Genomic DNA, 17,249 nt, shown 5'->3' on the forward strand with positions numbered 1-17,249 from the left:
AATTATTTTATTAAATCTGCTATGAAGACAAAAAGGAATGAATTGGTAAAGCAGGATGGAACTAAACTTGAAAATGTGTTTGAACTGCTAAGAAAAGGATATCAATTTTCTTGCTTTGTATGTTTATAAAAAACACTAGAAATAACATTTATTCAGCAAATATTGGAGAATCTACTGTATCTGGTAGGGTGTTAGGGAGAGTGAATTTTATTTGATGTAGAATAGGAAGCCACTGACTTTTTGTAAGCCAGAGTGTACAGTGATCAGATTTGCATTTTCGAAAAATTCCTCTAGCTGCTATGTAGAGAATGTGCTGTAGGAGGGCATAAGTGGATATATGTATAGTACCCCCAGTGGGACATGGTGTGGCTTGGATTGATAATTGCTATAGGAATGCAGAACAGATTACCTTTAGAGGTAGACCAACAAGATTTTTTTTCAGTTTTATTGAGATATAATTGACACAGAGCACTGTATAAATTTAAGGTATACAGCATAATGATTTGACTTACATACATTGTGAAATGATTATCACAATAAATTTAATAAACATCTATCATCTCATAGATACAAAATTAAACAGGAAAAAATTTGTTTTTCTTGTGATGAGAACTCTTGGGATTTACTCTCTTAACTTTCATATATAACATAACAGCAGTATTAATTATATTTATCATGTTGTACATTACATCCCTAGTACTTATTTATCTTATAACTGAAAGTTTGTACCTTTTGACTGCCTTCCTCCAAATTCCCTCTCCCCCTACCCTCCACCTCTGGTAACTACACATCTGATCTCTTTTTCTATTTGTTTGTTTGTCTGTTTTTGAAGTACAGTTGACCTACAACACTATGTTAGTTCATGTTACACAACATAGTGATTTGGTATTTCTATACATTTCAAAATGATCACCACGATAAATCTAGTTACCATCTGTCACCATACAAAGATATTATTACATAGTTATTGACTATATTCCCCGCACTGTACATTTCATACCCATTACTCATTTATTTTGCAACTGGAAGTTTTTACCACTTAATCTCTCTCACCTATTTCTTTCTTCCCCTTACCCACCTCCCCTTTGGGAACCACTTGTTCTCTGTCTTTAACTTTCTTTTTTGTTATGTTTGATCATTTGTTTTTTAGATTCCACATATAAGTGAAATCATACAGTATTTGTCTTTCTCTAACTTATTTCATTTAGCATTATACCTTGTAGGTCCACCCGTGTTGTCGCAAACGGCAAGATTTCATTGTTTTTTTTATGGCTGAGTAATAGTCACACACACACACACACACACCATGTCTTCTTTATCCACTTATCTATTGATGGGCACTTTGGGTGCTTTCATTATCTCTGCTATTGTAAGTAATGCTGCAATGAGCATTGGGGTGTATATATCTTTTCTAATTAGTGTTTTTGTTTTCTTCAGATAAATATCCAGGAGTGGAACTGCTGAATCATATGGTAGTTCTATTTCTAATTTTTTTTTTTTTTTTTTTTTTTTTTTTGCGGTACGTGGGGCTCTCACTGTTGTGGCCTCTCCCCTTGTGGAGCACAGGCTCCGGACGCGCAGGCTCAGCAGCCATGGCTCACGGGCCCAGCCGCTCCGCGGCATGTGGGATCTTCCCGGACCGGGGCATGAACCCGTGTCCCCTGCATCGGCAGGTGGACTCTCAACCACTGCGCCACCAGGGAAGCCCTATTTCTAATTTTTTTGAGGAATCTCCATACTGTTTTCCATAGTGGCTGCACCAATTTACATTTCTACCAACAGTGCACAAGGGTTCCGTTTTCTATACATCTTTGCCAACACTTGTTATTTGCTGTCTTTTCGATAATAGCCATCCTGACAGATGTGAGGTGATACCTCATTGTGGTTTTGACTTGCATTTCCCTAATGATTAATGTTGAGCATCCTTTTATGGCCTGTTAGCCATCTGTATGTCTTCCTTGGAAAAAACGTCTTCAGATTCTCTGCCCATTAACTGTAGGGTAATACATTCAGCATGGTGCCCTGGCGACCTTGCTCACTTTGCATATCTGCATAGCCAACACTCAACCATAGCCTGACCCAGGTCTTGACAGGAACCCCTACGATCCTTCCTGGAACATGGCAAGACAGGCAGTCTTAGAGGAGCCACCGCAAGGCCATTTATCATCTGCCTCCCTGGCTTGCAGAAGACTGCCGTGAGGCAGTTTCTCATCCCACTCCCTGGTTCCAGCAAGGCAAGGGATGTTCGCCTCACCCGCATTCAGGTACAGATGTAGGCTAACAAGACTGCTTGGTTGGAGTTTAGAGTTAGCTCCTCAGTAACAGAGCTACCCTCCACTGAAGGCATTTGTCATCTGGCCCCCTCGGTTCAGTGTTAGCTCCGGACATCCCTAGCGACCAGGGATGTGCGACGCTGACTCCTCACTGGTCCTGCTTTTTCTGTTTGTGTAAGTAATAAACTGTCTAAATCTATTGGAGTTCATTGCCTTTCTGTTGGCCAAATCTATGGAAGTATGACAGCCAAACTAGCAGCTACAGCTACTCTTGATGATAACTTACTGGTTTCTGACTTAATAAATGTAGTGGGAGGAACAGGTTTGGGAAATTGGAGGAAATTAAGAGCTCTGTTTTGTAAAGTTAAATTTGAGGTATTTATTTAAAAAAAAACCTGAATGAAGATGTCTGCCAAGTAGGTGATGGGATATATGTCTACAGCTCAGAGAAGAATAGGTACAAGTTTAGGAGTCAGTAGTAGGTAAATAGTAATTTAAGTAATTATTCCAGCTGAGATCCCCCTGAGGAAGCAGACAGGCAGAGAAGCCCAATTAAGTGTTGCCCTTCAGAAGTCGGGGGTAGAGAACAGGCCAAAAGAAGCAGATAGGGGAGGAATTCGAGGAACCAAAGAATGTGGTGTCACCATAGCCAGAAAGAGAGGAGTCAATGATATCAAATGCTGCTTGGGCACTGAGAGAAAGGGCAGGTGCATCAGCTGGGCTTGGGAACATGAATATTGCATGTTCCATTTTTTCAAATGAAGGGATGGAAACTGAGAAGTATCTTGTAAGGGGTGAAGAATAAAGAATGGCCAGTGTAGACAGTTATTTGAAAAGTTGCGGTCAGAGCAGAGAAATGGGGTAACTGGAAGGTATATGGAGTTGTGTGAGGGTTTTAAGATGCTAGAACTTTTAAAATGGTATAACCAGGAATTATGCCTGCTTTTATTTTTCTTTCCAGTAATTGGAGCGTTGTGCGACTTGTGGGGATCTTAGTTCCCAGACCAGGGATTGAACCTGTGCCGAAGCGCGGAGTCCTAACCATGGGACCGCCAGGGAATTCCCATGTCACACCTTATTTTGACTGTCTAACCCCACAAGTTTCCTGTTTTAAAATATTACTACCTTGATTTGGGTTTTTGAGAAATGATTCCACTAACAGTATTAAGAAAGCCGTTGTGTTCCCCTGCATCTCACGATGATCTCTTCTATGAAGATGCTAGTAAGCAATGCCAAACTGGTTCATCTCTAGTCCCTCAGTGGCCTTCCACCAGCAACAAAATGTTGAAACCAGCATCAGTGCTAAAACCACTGCTTTCCTATTTTTTTCACCAGTGTCCCTGCCCTAAATGCATCGCTTAGAGAGATACCTGGCCAAATAAATATTTTCATGTAGGTTTAGTAGAATGATGAGTGATTGGACTTGGGTACAACTCATACCAACTAGAAGCCCAGTAAATTCCAATCACAATTTTCCAAGTGCTCATCCTCCGTCATCACCTGAAATGGAAGATCTAATTGTTTCAATCAGGCTCCAGAAAGTAAAATAGTAACCTTACCTGTTATTTTAACAGATGATAACAATTACTGTAAGGAATTAAACAAGTGTTAGAGAACTGGAAATGTTAAAAGGGCCATGAGATAACATGGAATCAGCTAGTAAATATATACACACAAAATGTGAACAACAGTTATCTCCTGGTAGTAAAGATTATAGCTAATTTTTCCACAAGGCGTATTAAAATTAATACTACACTCATGTTAGAGCCTAAAAGTAATGCTTCTTCAAGTCAGTCAATGCAGTAGATAGTAGAGACAGAATCTTCTAGAATATGGTTATATAATCACATAGCATATGAGATTCCACTATTGGAAAGCACCCCCTTGTCATAAAGTTGCAGGTTCAAGAAGAGACTGCCTATGACTGTAACACTGGCACCAATTAATACACCCCTTTACTTAAACAGCCCAAGAAAAATCAGTTTCCTGGGACAAGTGAGTCCTTAAGAGGTGAACAGCAAGTCTCACAACTTAGCTGCAGTACCTAGTATCAAACACCAACATTTTTGTTTGCCCTCACCCACACCCCACTGTGGCCATTTTTTGAGAAAACTCTTTTCTTATCCACATGGTCACTGACTGGAGCAGCCATTATTTAACGTGACATGTGGCAAGTTGGTTGGTAGATGGGTGGGCACCTGACCCAAGCTGACCCTTCTCTTGGACTGGAATTGGGAGATAAGGTTCTCTTTGGGTGGGTGATCGGTAACATATAGAACTTGGGAGCTACTGGTGGCCATGGGCCTCCATGCGGGGTGAGGAACAAATAATGGAGCCAATATGCATTGAGGGGCACAGCTGGATGTGTCTGAATCCCCAGCCACAGCCTCTGCCTGCGGCCTACTGCAGTCCTCCCTTAAGAGCAGTCTAAAAACAGTTCCTCCCTTTCTTCAGAGTTTCAAAGAAAATGGTTAGAGAATTAAACTTTGGCTTTATTATGTACATGGATGCTGTTAAAAGTTTGAATTCATGGAATTTAAAACTCTGTAGTACATAAAAAACTATTTAAAATTTGGTAATAAAAATGAAAAATTGGGAATCCCTGGCAGTCCAGTGGTTAGGAGTCAGCACTTCCACTGCCAGAGGCCGGGGTTCAATCCCTGGTCGGGAACTAAGATCCCACAAGCCATGTGGTGCAGCCAAAAAAAAGGAAAAAGAAAAAGAATTCGAAACTTAACACAGTGGTTTGTTAAAATGTTTAAAATATTGGTTTTAGATACTGAATACAGATAAGGAAAGTGGTATTCTTGGGAATAAACAGTATAAGTCTATAGAGAAAAAAACAGAAAATCAAGGTATTATTGCTCAAATAAGTCTTCCCATATTAAAACCACAATGACACACTAAAAAACATGATGCTGTGTTCCAATGCTCTGGTACAAGTACCAACAGGCTACAACACCCATAATAACTTGTTTGTAGCCCTGACCTTGAAAACAAATGACTACTGTGAAATAATATGACCAAACCAAAACTTACAAACCAAAATGAAACGATATAAAACATAGGACCAAAATCAGGCATAAAAAGAAAGTAACATAACCATATTTTGAGAACACTATTCCTTCATCACAAAGGATACTATTTGTACATTAATGCTCACAGATATACACGTACAGTAATTCTTCACACATCCAGCAATGCAACAGGTGACTAAATCAATGACTAACACAAGTTACAGACTTCAAATGATAATACCATATCTCAAATTTGACAAAGTAATAGATGACAGTAATATACTACACTAAGAAACTCTTAATAAGTGGAATGTCTGTAAAGTGTCTACAGAGTTCTTCATCCTTCATGATTCTCTTAGCCCTGTGCGTTTACCATTCATTTTCACCCATTTCTATAGGAGAATTGTTTTGGGTGGAACAGGATGAATAACTGCCACACTCAGGTATGCGATTCTGTGGCAGCCAGTTGTTTTCTTGCAAGAGTGGTCTTGTCGACAAAGAAAATTCAATCTCAAAAAATTCTAATGACTCTCCATCTTCCTTCTCCATCAGGAACTGATAGTCCCCAAACCTAACCAGGCATTTGTGTGGCAGGTCCATTTTATTTAGGTAGCCCAGCTCCTTGTTGTCCACAATCAGATTGGTCTTCTTACTCATATTTTTAATTTCAAAAGAGAGAACTGAGCTATCAAACTTTTTAAATAGCTGCAAAGAAAACTGAACTCGGGAAACCTGTTTGTCCTGAAAGGTATAATGACAGGTGTTGGAATTTCGGCCAAATTTCACCACTTCGCTGGAGGGGAGTTTTTCTCGGTTAAAAAACCTTATTGATTGGAATATTCCATTTTGCTGGTGGCCAGGATGGTAAACAGTCATCTGGAGACAAGTTACTGTCTCTTCTGTGTCGGCATCTTCGAAACTGGACATGATGTACACCAGAATCTGACCCGCCTGCAACAATCAAGTCAGCACGTTAGTTCACTCCCATACATCAGGCATTGAGATCTTTGATTCTAATATTTTGATGAAAATCTTCTGATTTATTTAGACTTTAAGAAAACAATACATAGGCAGGATACTTTCAGTTAATGAGTAGATATGTGAAATCTTATACCAAACCCCATACGAACTGGTGCATTACTTTTTCCTCTCTATTTTTCATTTCTAGTTTGACAGTAAGACCATACATATAATCTGGACGATAACAAGGAATGACTATTGATAAAGTAATTTGGGGGAGCATAAAGAAACTTCTGTTCCTTTTTCATTTAAATAGAGTGACTTGGTCCCAGACCAAACATGACAGCTGTACTTTAAACAGAAAATCAGGAATAAAGAAATGAAGATATACACATGAAGAAAACCTACAGTTTATTAACTGAATTAAAACTTAATGTATTATGAATTTTGTATTGTTTTGGGTGGAACAAGATGAGTAACTACCACACTCAGGTATGGGCTTCTGTGACTTTTGAGGTATTATGTATTATCCTGATTAAAGACATGTAAAAGTTACATACAAATAACTGCAACATTTGTCCTTTATATCCTGATTTAGATTTCTAGGAGGTAAAGGGTTAAAAATAGTAAATGCTTTAAAAGTTTACTTTATCCTATAATTTTTTAATTTAGACATTACACACTTTTTATTTAAAAAAAAATCTCCATGAGCTAGTTCTAAATATCATAGTCTATACTTGTACTGGAATTATTCATTTTTGTCAATGGTTCCTAATGACTGGAAAAACTGTCATTAGCCACAAGCAGCTCAATCTAACTGCTGTTAACCCATCCCTCTAGAGTGCACGGCCCCGTGGTGCCCTCCACCTCCAACTCACTATATGTACCTTTAATAATCAGGAGTAGTTTAAACAGTAAAACAGAAGAATTAATTATTAAAATCTATGAGAGATTATTTTGACCCAAAACTGCCATTTTAAAGCCAATTTATTTTAAAAGAATTACACACACATGATTTAAAAATTCAAACACTTAAAAAGGATTTTTTTAAGTATCTTCCCTCCACCCTAATCCATTTTTTATTCTTCTAGAGTCAACCACTATAAATGTTGCTTTTATCCTTACAGAAGTCTTCTTTACAGCTCAAGCAAAACTGTGTGCACTCAAAGACACATAACACATTTCTACACAGAGAGAAAAAAATTTCTTACACAAATAGGAACATATTGTATTTAGTTCTAGACCTTGTATTTTTCAATTAGTAACACAAATGGGTGATTTTTTCCATATCTATACATATAAATATACCTCAATCTTAAACAGCTGTATAGAATTCCTTTAATCTAGTGTGGTAGTAAATTATACCAGTAGGTAGAGTGATGCTGAGTGCTGCCTGCATTCCTTAAATACTATACAGTATTTACAGTGGGGTTTGGGGAGCAATAGCCTTAAGCGAAGTTGATTTGTAGTTTTATTGGTTTTTGTTTGCCATCTATATTAGATACTGGTATCAAAATTATGCTGGTTAAAAAGAAAAAAACAATGTTTTCCTTTTCTTTCCATGCTTGCTACTGTTTACTTTTAAAATACAATCTTCTGTTTTTCAAAGTTGTGTTGCAAAAAATCAAACTCAGTTTATTCAATTACTTAACAAATAACTAAGCAAAATTTCTTTTTTATTGATTTAGAAACGTATTTTTAGTTTTAAATTTACTTTCATAATAGGTTCTTTTTGGACATTATTTTACCATATTGCCTTACCCAAGCAACAAATGTCCAGCTCTAAGCAGAAAAAGAGAAAGGAATGCTCAGAATCTTGGAGCAAGGGTGATAAAAATTACTATGAAACCAAAGGCAGCAAGAATTAACACACAGTGGGTAGAACTGGTTAATCACCATGATTTGAAAATACTTTAATTACAATAATAAAGTCGTTATTCAAGAAACAGCTTAGAATAAATATAATAAATCATGAGATGATGCAATTAATGGTTGACAGGAAAACAATTAGCTGATAACAAGTAAAGAGCCTAAAAAGAAAGAGCAAGGGCTTCCCTGGTGGCGCAGTGGTTGAGAGTCCGCCTGCCGATGCAGGGGACACGGGTTCGTGCCCCGGTCCGGAAAGATCCCACATGACGCGGAGCGGCTGGGCCCGTGAGCCATGGCCGCTGAGCCTGCGCGACCGGAGCCTGTGCCCCGCAACGGGAGAGGCCACAGCAGTGAGAGGCCCTCGTACAGCAAAAAAAAAAAAAAAAAAAAAGAAAGAGCAAGAATCTGTCATGATTTCCACCTTGTCTAGGATACACTGCCATCACTCTAATTCATTCTTGGACTTTGGACAATAACAGTTCCAAAAGGAGACCTGGATTTTAAAACATGGTATATTCTGGATACAGTCTTTTGGTAACACCCAAATTTGTGTTTTTTATGTAACCTAGTAGCTTAGAATTAATTCAGTCTTTTGAGAAAATCCACCATCAAGAAAATTTTGCCCCGTACAGGCTCTTATGCCTAGTACCCAGGGGAGATATATTAAAGGAAAAATTTGGCATTCTGGCTTATAAATCAGTGGCTATAAGTGTCTTGGGGTGACTCAATTCTAAGCTTTTGATGAACTTCTGGGTTCACAATTGTAACCTGTGTTACTATCAAGTATTTGCTGCCCCTCACTACCAGGCCTATCCCTACTGGTTCTGCCCCTTTAGAAAGATGATACTTCCCACTCCAGTGACAACCATATCAATGAAATGTGAATGGAAGTAACATGAAGCTTATTTCCAAGCGCAGGTTTTAAAAACCACTGTGTAGATAGACCTGCCTCTTCTCTTTCCGTGTGCCACCTCGGTGCTCCACAAAAGTAGCAGCTCAGCGTGGGCTCCCAGAGGGAAGGGCCAAAGACAGAGCCATAGAGACTCATAATATAAGCAAAAATTAACCCTTCTTGTAAGGTGTTACTGAGCCATAAGGTACCCTGACACATGCACTCACCTATCTTATGAATGTATGAAGTGATAACAAAGGCTGCTACTTACTGTATGCCTTTCATGCGCCAGGCACAGGGCTAGCCCTTTATACGTACTGTCTTACTTAATTTTCAAAATAACGCTATGAATCACCGCTTCACAGATGAGGGAGCTAAGTCTCAGAGGGTTTATCTAAGTAACCCAGGCCACAAAGACAGTGTCAAAGGCAGGATTCACACAACAGAAATGCACCCTCTCTCTTGCCCACTACAAACATTACTCCCAAATACCAGTTACTTCACAAACTATAGCAGCTAACCAGTAGAGAAGAGGGCCACAGAGGTGTCTGTCAGAACTAGCAGGACACCAACCTAGAATCTAGTGTTGGGGAGGCAAACACAGTTACTGGCTCCTCATAAGAGGAAGAGGCTGTGAAGCACCAGGTTACTTCGATTATCAGTTAACCTTAAGCCTGCGTGTATGGACGTTGGCAGGTCGCTAATAATTATGGCGGGTTGTTAGGGAGCTCCAAAATTTAGGAAACCATGGTATCTGACCTCAAGGAACTCAGAAACTAACATTCATTAGTTTGCAGAGCTGCAAGTTCCCTCTACAAAGTGACCTGAACCTCTGACATTTCAGAGTGGTCAGTAGAAAAACAGAAAAGACAGAAACTAACAAAAAAACCCTAAAATAATAAAATCGTTGGATTTTTTATTTAAAAAGTCACTAGCGTGCAGGTGCTCAAAAGCAGCTTTTTCAAATCTGTTTGGCCTAAGTTATCAAAGAAACATAGTAACAATGAGCTTATATAGTGGTATCAGTGGTTACCTCTGGAGAGGGAAACTGGGATTGACAGTGGAAAGACTTGTCACTGCACACTCTGTACTTTCGGAATATTATACCATGTGCATCTAATATCTATTCAAACATATAACAAATATTTTCTTTACAAAGTCACAAACCATCTGATTTTTATGGAACTAAATGGAGTTGGAGATTGTCATCAAAGTGGGTTTAAACCATGATCTCTGACATCAAAAAGCTGTAAAACTCTGTAATGATGTCTGACATAAAGTAATATTTGTGTTAACAAATGAACTACAATAACTTTACTGGCACTGAGCTAATAGGAAGGGAAGAGAAACTTGGAAGCACAGCAAAAGACAACTATCCTGACCCCCCTCACCAGGTCATCACCCTGTAGTGTGGCTTTGAAGACATCCGTGAACGCTATTGTTCAGCAGAATCAATACTTAAGCAACAGGTCTTGCTAAAGGAGTCGTGAAAGCCAAAATCAACAGGACGAAAACCTTAGTAAAGCTCAGTTTTTTCCAGAGACGATGTCTTCTTTCTCCCACTGTGCCTGATTGGCCTGTAGCCAGCCAACATTGCAGAGTCCTGTTCTCCGTGGCTGCGGACTTCCGCTGCGAGGCTCAGGGTGTATTCTCGCTCTAGAAAATTTGGGAAATTCCTCCTTTCAATCTGAAAGCTGGAGAAAGTCCCAGGAAACAACGGATTACGTTATTTTCCTAACCAAATAGGCTGAAGCAAGGCAGGTCTACATGCAACCGCTCGGCGAGCTACACTTCATAAATGGAATTCCTTTTTGTTTACTGACTAGAGGGGGAAAAAAACTTTGCAAAGCACAGGAAAGTACAGGAAAACCCATCTCCAATATTTCCTTTCAGTGCTCCCTCGCTTCATTTATAAATATTCCTATAGTTTGGGATCACGCCGTAAATAATCGCTCGAGCGTCTGCCCGCCACCGAGTCCGCAGGAGGAGCAGATGACTCTACGCAACACCCCGGAAGACTCCTCGACAAAGCTTCCCTCTCCGGGCGATAAACAGAAAAGACTCAGTCCCCACTTTACACCCCAGACCTCCCCTAGACAGGTACCTTGGGGTCCCAGAGTCCGTGAACTTCCCTTTGCTTTCCGGGCTAGGCACGAGGTTAAAGGACGCGACCTGGAGGAGGTCCTGGATCGAGGGGTGGTCTCCGCCCGCCGGCCGCGCCGCAGCCACTGCGGTCTGGGGTGCGAGGAGGGGGAGCAGGTGTGAGCCGAAGCGGAGGGACAGGGCCGAGCGGGGAGAGAGGGACGCAGACGCAACCCAGCTGGGGCCGCGGGGGACTGCGGCTTTCAGACGCGGCGGCGCGCACGGCGACTCCTTCCGTCGGCCGGCCGAGTGCGCCCCCTCCGCTGAGCCCTTAACACCGAAAGCGCGGAGATTCCCAGACTCCACCCCGGCCTTGCCAGCCCCACCCCGCCCCCTGCCTTCTCCGTGTCCGACGCTGCCCTGTCAGACCAGAAAGCCCAGCCTCCAGGTCGGGTGGGATGCGAGGTAAGCCGGCGAGGACCCCACCTCCCAAACGAGGGCCCTTCCGAAGAGGGTGTGGCTCTCGAGCCGGATTTTGAAAAGGGGACTGAATCACTTCAACATTAAGGGCGACTTCCCCCCACACACTGCGAGTGTTGGCCTGGGACCAGCGTGGGGAGAGGAGAGGAGTTGAATTAACCATAAAGCAAGACAGGTGCGAGGCGCACGTTATTCTTATGCAATCCTCACAGTCGGGAGAGTAGGTCCACTTTACAGATGAGTCAACTGAGGCCCAGAGAGTGATTAAGTTTCTGAGCGAGGAAGAGGCAGAACTTGCTCCAGAACTCCTGATCAGCCTCCTGGTACCCATGGTGCCCTCACCTTACACCCGAGCATCCAGGCGCTCCCTGTCTCCCCATCTACCTGAAGGCAGTCCTCACTCAACACCCAGGGTCTCGGGTTCCAAAAGTAAGGGCTAGTACCTGATGCAACAGGAAACAACCTCCCAGGAGTCCTTTATAGCTTAGAGTAAATAAGATGATACTATTTTCCTGCCTCAGGGGGACGATCTGGGATGAACTAAAGGTGGAGAAAGCATAAAGACAATAGGTGTCTAGAGGGAGACAGGAGACTGTATGAAGAGAAAAAGGGCTGAGAACAGCAGTGGGGGGACAAAGCTTCTGGTGACCGAGGTCATACTGGCTTACTTACTTCAAGGCTTGGGAAACCGCCCACCAACTCTGGTAAATGTCTGATGGAAGCCGCTCATTTGTCTAGGTTCCATCCTTGACCTCAGGAGAGGGCTTGTTTATGGGTCCGTTTCACTGGTAATAAAATAAGTGATGCTTGCTGCGTCACCACTTGATAAAGAGGTTCTGAGGAGGGGTTAAGTATTGAACTCTCAAAGTTACATGTAATCAAGAACCATAAGCATGAGGAAGGATCGGTGCATCTATAAGTGAGGCAGATTCCTGTAAGGCTGCAATTTTGTTCGTTAATCATCAACACTATTTCTCCCCTGAAAGACAGTCACAGTATCTTCTTCCAGTCAAAGAACATTAGAGCAGGTGGAAGATAAGACATGCAATTTGACTACACCAATAAGCTCACACAATGAAATAGTATTACCGGAATTGGAGTTTCTGATCTCTAACCTTTAAAATTAAATGAGATGTGAAAATGCTTTATAAACTGCAAAGGACTATTTAAGTAGGTGTTATCAATAACACTAATCGAGAAGACACAACAACTGTTAAAATTCATGATGCTGAACATTATTCCATTTTTCTCTTTCCTTTAAGATGACTTATTTGATTTACTAAATGACCCAAAATGAAATTTGAATAAGCCTTCAATTCCAGATCAGTATCTAATCTCAGTAATGGTTTTCACCCTCTGACAACTGGTTAAAAACAATGGGCCTTGAACCGAAAATGGCTTGTGCAAGTTGAGAAACAGCCAAGAGTGCACGTATGAAAAGTTTCTGTTCCTTAAAGGTTTGAAGGGACAGTTGGTGGTGGCTACCTGCTCCTGGTTTCAAACTATGCTACAAAGCTTTATAATCAAAACAGTATAGTACTGGCACAAAAACAGACGCAGATCAATGGAACAGAATAGAGTCCAGAAATAAACCCATGCACCTATGGTCAATTAATCTAGACAAAGGAGGCAAGAATATGCAACGGGGGAAAGACAGTTTCTTCAATAAATTGTGTTGGGAAAACTGGATAGCTACATGCAAAAGAATAGAACTAGACCACTTTCTTACACCATAGACAAAAATAAACTCAGGATGGATTAAAGACTTAAATGTAAGACCTGAAACCTAAAAGAAAACATAGGCAGTGTACTCTTTGACCTTGGTCTTAGCAATATTTTGGGGGTGTCTGTCTCCTCAGGCAAGGGCAACAATAGCAAAAATAAACAAATGAAGGTACATCAAGCTAAAAAGCTTTCACTCAGTTAAGGAAACCATCACAAAACAAAAAGGCAACATACTCAATGGGAGAAACTATTTGCAAATGATATATCTGATAAGGAGTTTGTATTCAAAATATACAAAGAACTCATACAACTAACATCAAAAAAACTAACATTAAAGAAAGGGTAGAAGACCTGAGTAGACATTCTTCCAAAGAAGACAATACAGATGGCCAACAGGCACATGAAAAGATGCTCAGCATCACTAATCATCAGGGAAATGCAAATCAAAACTACAATGAGATATCACCTCACATCTGTCAGGATGGCTATTATCAAAAAGACAACAAATAAATATTGGCAAGAATTTGGAGAAAAGGAAACCCTCCTGCACTGTTGGTAGGAATGTAAATTGGTGCAGCCACTATGGAAAACAGTATGGAGAGTCCACAAAAAATTAAAAATAAAACTACCATATGATTCAACAATTCCATTATTCTGGGGTATTGATCCAAAGGAAACGAAAACACGAATTTGAAATTGTATATGCACCCCAATGTTCACTGCAGCATTATTACAATAACCAAGATATAGAAACAACCTAAGTGTCCACCGATAGATGAATGGATAAAGAAGATATGGTAAATATATACAATGTTATATTAGCCATAAAAAGAATGAAATCTTGCCATTTATGACAACATGAATAGACTTAGAGGGCATTATGCTACGTGGAATAAGTCAGACAGAGAAAGATCAATACTGTATGATTTCATTTATATGTGGAATCTAAAAAGAAGTGAACAAATAAAACAAAACAGAAACAGACTCATAGATACAGAAACCATACAGGTAGTTGTCAGGGGGGAGGGGTATGGGAAGGTGGACAAAATAGGGAAAGGGGATAAAGAGGTACAAACTTGCAGTTATAAAATAAAGAATTCACAGAAATCTAACATACAAGATAGGGAATACCGTCAACAATATTGTAATAACTTTGGTGAGAAATGGTAACTGGACTTATCATGGTGATCATTTCATAAAATATAACAATATCGAATCACTATGTTGTACACCTGAAACTCATATACTAAGTCAACTGTACTTCAATTTTAAAAGATTTTAAATCACTAATATGTAAATTAGGCAAAGTACTCTGTAATAATTGCTTCATTTTGTTACTGTTTGTGTAAAACCACTAGAAACATTTTTAATAGAAGAGATTATTTTACAGTTCTACTACAGATTTTACTTTTTTTACTGTTATTCAAGATCAAAGTTTAAATACAGTAACAATAGCATTTACAGAGAAGCATGAACGTCGTCCTTTGATGATGAAAATGTCTTTGCTGTTAAAGGAACACAATAGGACTTTATGTGATGAAAGTACTAGATATTACAGGAAGAGGTTTATAAAATACCCTCATCTCAGCCTGTGATTTCTCTGAAAGCAAGAGAATTACTAAAAGCCCGTGTGAAAATACTTCAGCCAAAGTAACATCAGTCTGAAGAAATGTAAGGATTCCAGCATGTGCTACCATCACGCATGTGCTGATGAGAACATACCTACTGAAAAGCACTTTTTAGGGCTCTTATTTGCAGATTTCCGTTTCGGAAAGGAGCAAAACAATTTTTGTTTTGGTTTCGATACGGTTGTGTCATTTTGACAAACCCGTTCTTTGATTTTGAAGTTTCATGAACTTTCTCTTGCACTCAGAACTGCTCATGAGTTTTCAACATCTTTTAAATTACACGGAATGTGGATAGACTCCTTTCCTGTGAGTTTAATGAAGGAAGACTTTGGATGGCTTTAAAGCTTGGTTAACTTCACTTGACACAGCCAAATGCTGTGAGTGTTGCTGGGTATATATGGAGTAAGCTAAATGCTTTCTGGAGGGTTTAAGTATTCCTAGGCTGCTAATTAGAGAGATTAAAAGGAACCCTTCAGAGAAATGGCACCTCAAAGGTCAGACCAGAATTGTTTATCAAAGCAAAACAGAAGAAACACTAGGCATCTATATTGTTGATGCCGAAAAAAAAGAGGGATTTACTATCTAAATTAGTGATGAATCATTTAATCTGGAAATAACATAAAAATGCCTACAATCCAATAAATTTCTATCTAGCTTTGAACAATTTGAAATTTCCAAATTGTATTAATGTTAAACCATAAAGTAAAATTTTGTCTCAGCTCTCATATTCAATTGATGATGTCCCCTTCAGTAACTGTTTCCCCTTCTATCACTACCACTCACTTCCATGATATGGGTTGCAACATAATTTCTAATTCAGTTACTTCCATGTTCGGAATTACAAAAATATTTGTCCATGGAAACAACCTAAAAAACTGCTTTCAGATACTTTCACTAGCCCATAACTAAGCTGATATACCTGAAAGCCTACTGTATTTCACTTAAAAATCAAAAATAGAAGCTAATTTGTGGTAATACAATTGCACACTATAGAAAAAAATTAGAAAGTGTTGCTTTTTTGCGTCGCCTGCTGGCAACTGGGTTATACGATACTCGCCTTGTGCTCAGTGCACTCTAAGCACCTTGGCTACAGACTCATCTAACTCTCCCAGGCCCAGCTAAAATGTTCAGATTCAGAGTGACTCAGTTCAGGAGTGTCCCATCTCAGGGCTGATGCTCTCTGCAAACCTGTGAAAACATTCAGAATCAACTGAGATAACTCACTTAGCTCTTTTCCCATTATCTGCTAAATGGGAGACAGGAGTGGGCCCAAAGTATTGAGAATGAAGAAAAACTAGCCTAGACTTCACTTTCTCCCTATTTGGGGGTCAAGCATCTGCAGTTAAAACAACTTAGATCTATGTGGAAAGATCTGATGGATGCATCACTAAAGCAAAAAACCAAAGTGCAGAACAAAAATGCTATATTTGTGGGGGGGGGCGGGGAAATGTCTGTTAATGCATGAACTATCTACAAAGAGATCCAAGAAATGGAACTGTATACCGGTTAGTCTGAGAAAAAGAATTTGGGAGACAGAGGGCAGAATGTGGAGGTGGGAGAGATTTTTCATTGTGTACTTTTTCAAACTGTTTGGATTTTGGTCTCATTTGCAAGCAATATGGTTCCATGCACACACAAAAAAGCTTTTTTAAGAAGAACCAAATGAAAGAAATCTCCTGAGAGAAAGGTCTCAATGCTTTGATGCCTCAATATTTTTCACATGAGGAGAACTGCAATAAAATTCAGTCTCTCAAGAGAGTGAGCAGATGGTGAGGAGAAAATTGGAGCCCCCAGAGGCAGGACACCTGGAGGGTGGAGGGAGAGAAGGAGTCATGCTGTCTCGGGCCATTTGTCTGGCCCCTCCTTGGGCAGTTACGGGGAAGTTGTGTGGTAGGCAGAATTCTAAGACAGCCCCCAAGATTCCCACCCCATGGTATACACAGTTTGTAAAATCTCCTCGCCTTGAGTGTGGGCAGAATCCATGAATATGATAGGATATCTTCCTGTGACCAGGTTTCTAATCAGTTGTCTTTGAATCCAAAGGGAGATTATCCGGTTGGGCCGGACCTAAACATGTGAATCCTTAAAAGGGCTCAGCCCTTCAGGAAGTCAGAGACACATGCCCCTGCTGACCTGGACGCAAACATCCATGTCAGGAACTGTCTACGGAGACCACACGGCAAGAAACTGTGGTTGACATCTAGGAGCTGAGAGTGTTCCCCAGCCAACAGCTACCAAGAAAATTGGCAACCTTGGTCCTATATATGGAATTCTGCCAACAACCTGAATGGGCCTTGAAAGAGTCCCCCCAGGCCTCACACGA

General features: G+C 40.3%; 1 protein-coding gene across 1 annotated transcript; it reads right to left on the reverse strand.

Moving 5' to 3' along the window:
* Positions 1-1,859: 1,859 nt before the first annotated feature.
* TIFA (TRAF interacting protein with forkhead associated domain) lies at positions 1,860-11,402 on the reverse strand. Its single transcript, XM_029235854.1, has 2 exons — positions 11,116-11,402; positions 1,860-6,241 (listed from the first exon to the last, which is right to left on the reverse strand). Exon 2 carries the CDS (start codon positions 6,215-6,217, stop codon positions 5,660-5,662), a length of 558 nt encoding a protein of 185 aa, XP_029091687.1. The 5' UTR covers positions 6,218-6,241; positions 11,116-11,402; the 3' UTR covers positions 1,860-5,659.
* Between the last annotated feature and the right edge of the window lie 5,847 nt (positions 11,403-17,249).

Source organism: Monodon monoceros, unplaced genomic scaffold (assembly GCF_005190385.1).
Source record: "Monodon monoceros isolate NGI ecotype Baffin Bay Population unplaced genomic scaffold, NGI_Narwhal_1 Super_Scaffold_20, whole genome shotgun sequence".
Classification (NCBI taxonomy): Eukaryota; Metazoa; Chordata; class Mammalia; order Artiodactyla; family Monodontidae; genus Monodon; species Monodon monoceros.

What these genes read in the sequence shown, in the direction of transcription:
- TIFA (XM_029235854.1), bottom strand. Translation starts at nt 6,217, where the DNA reads ATGTCCAGTTTCGAAGATGCCGACACAGAAGAGACAGTAACTTGTCTC.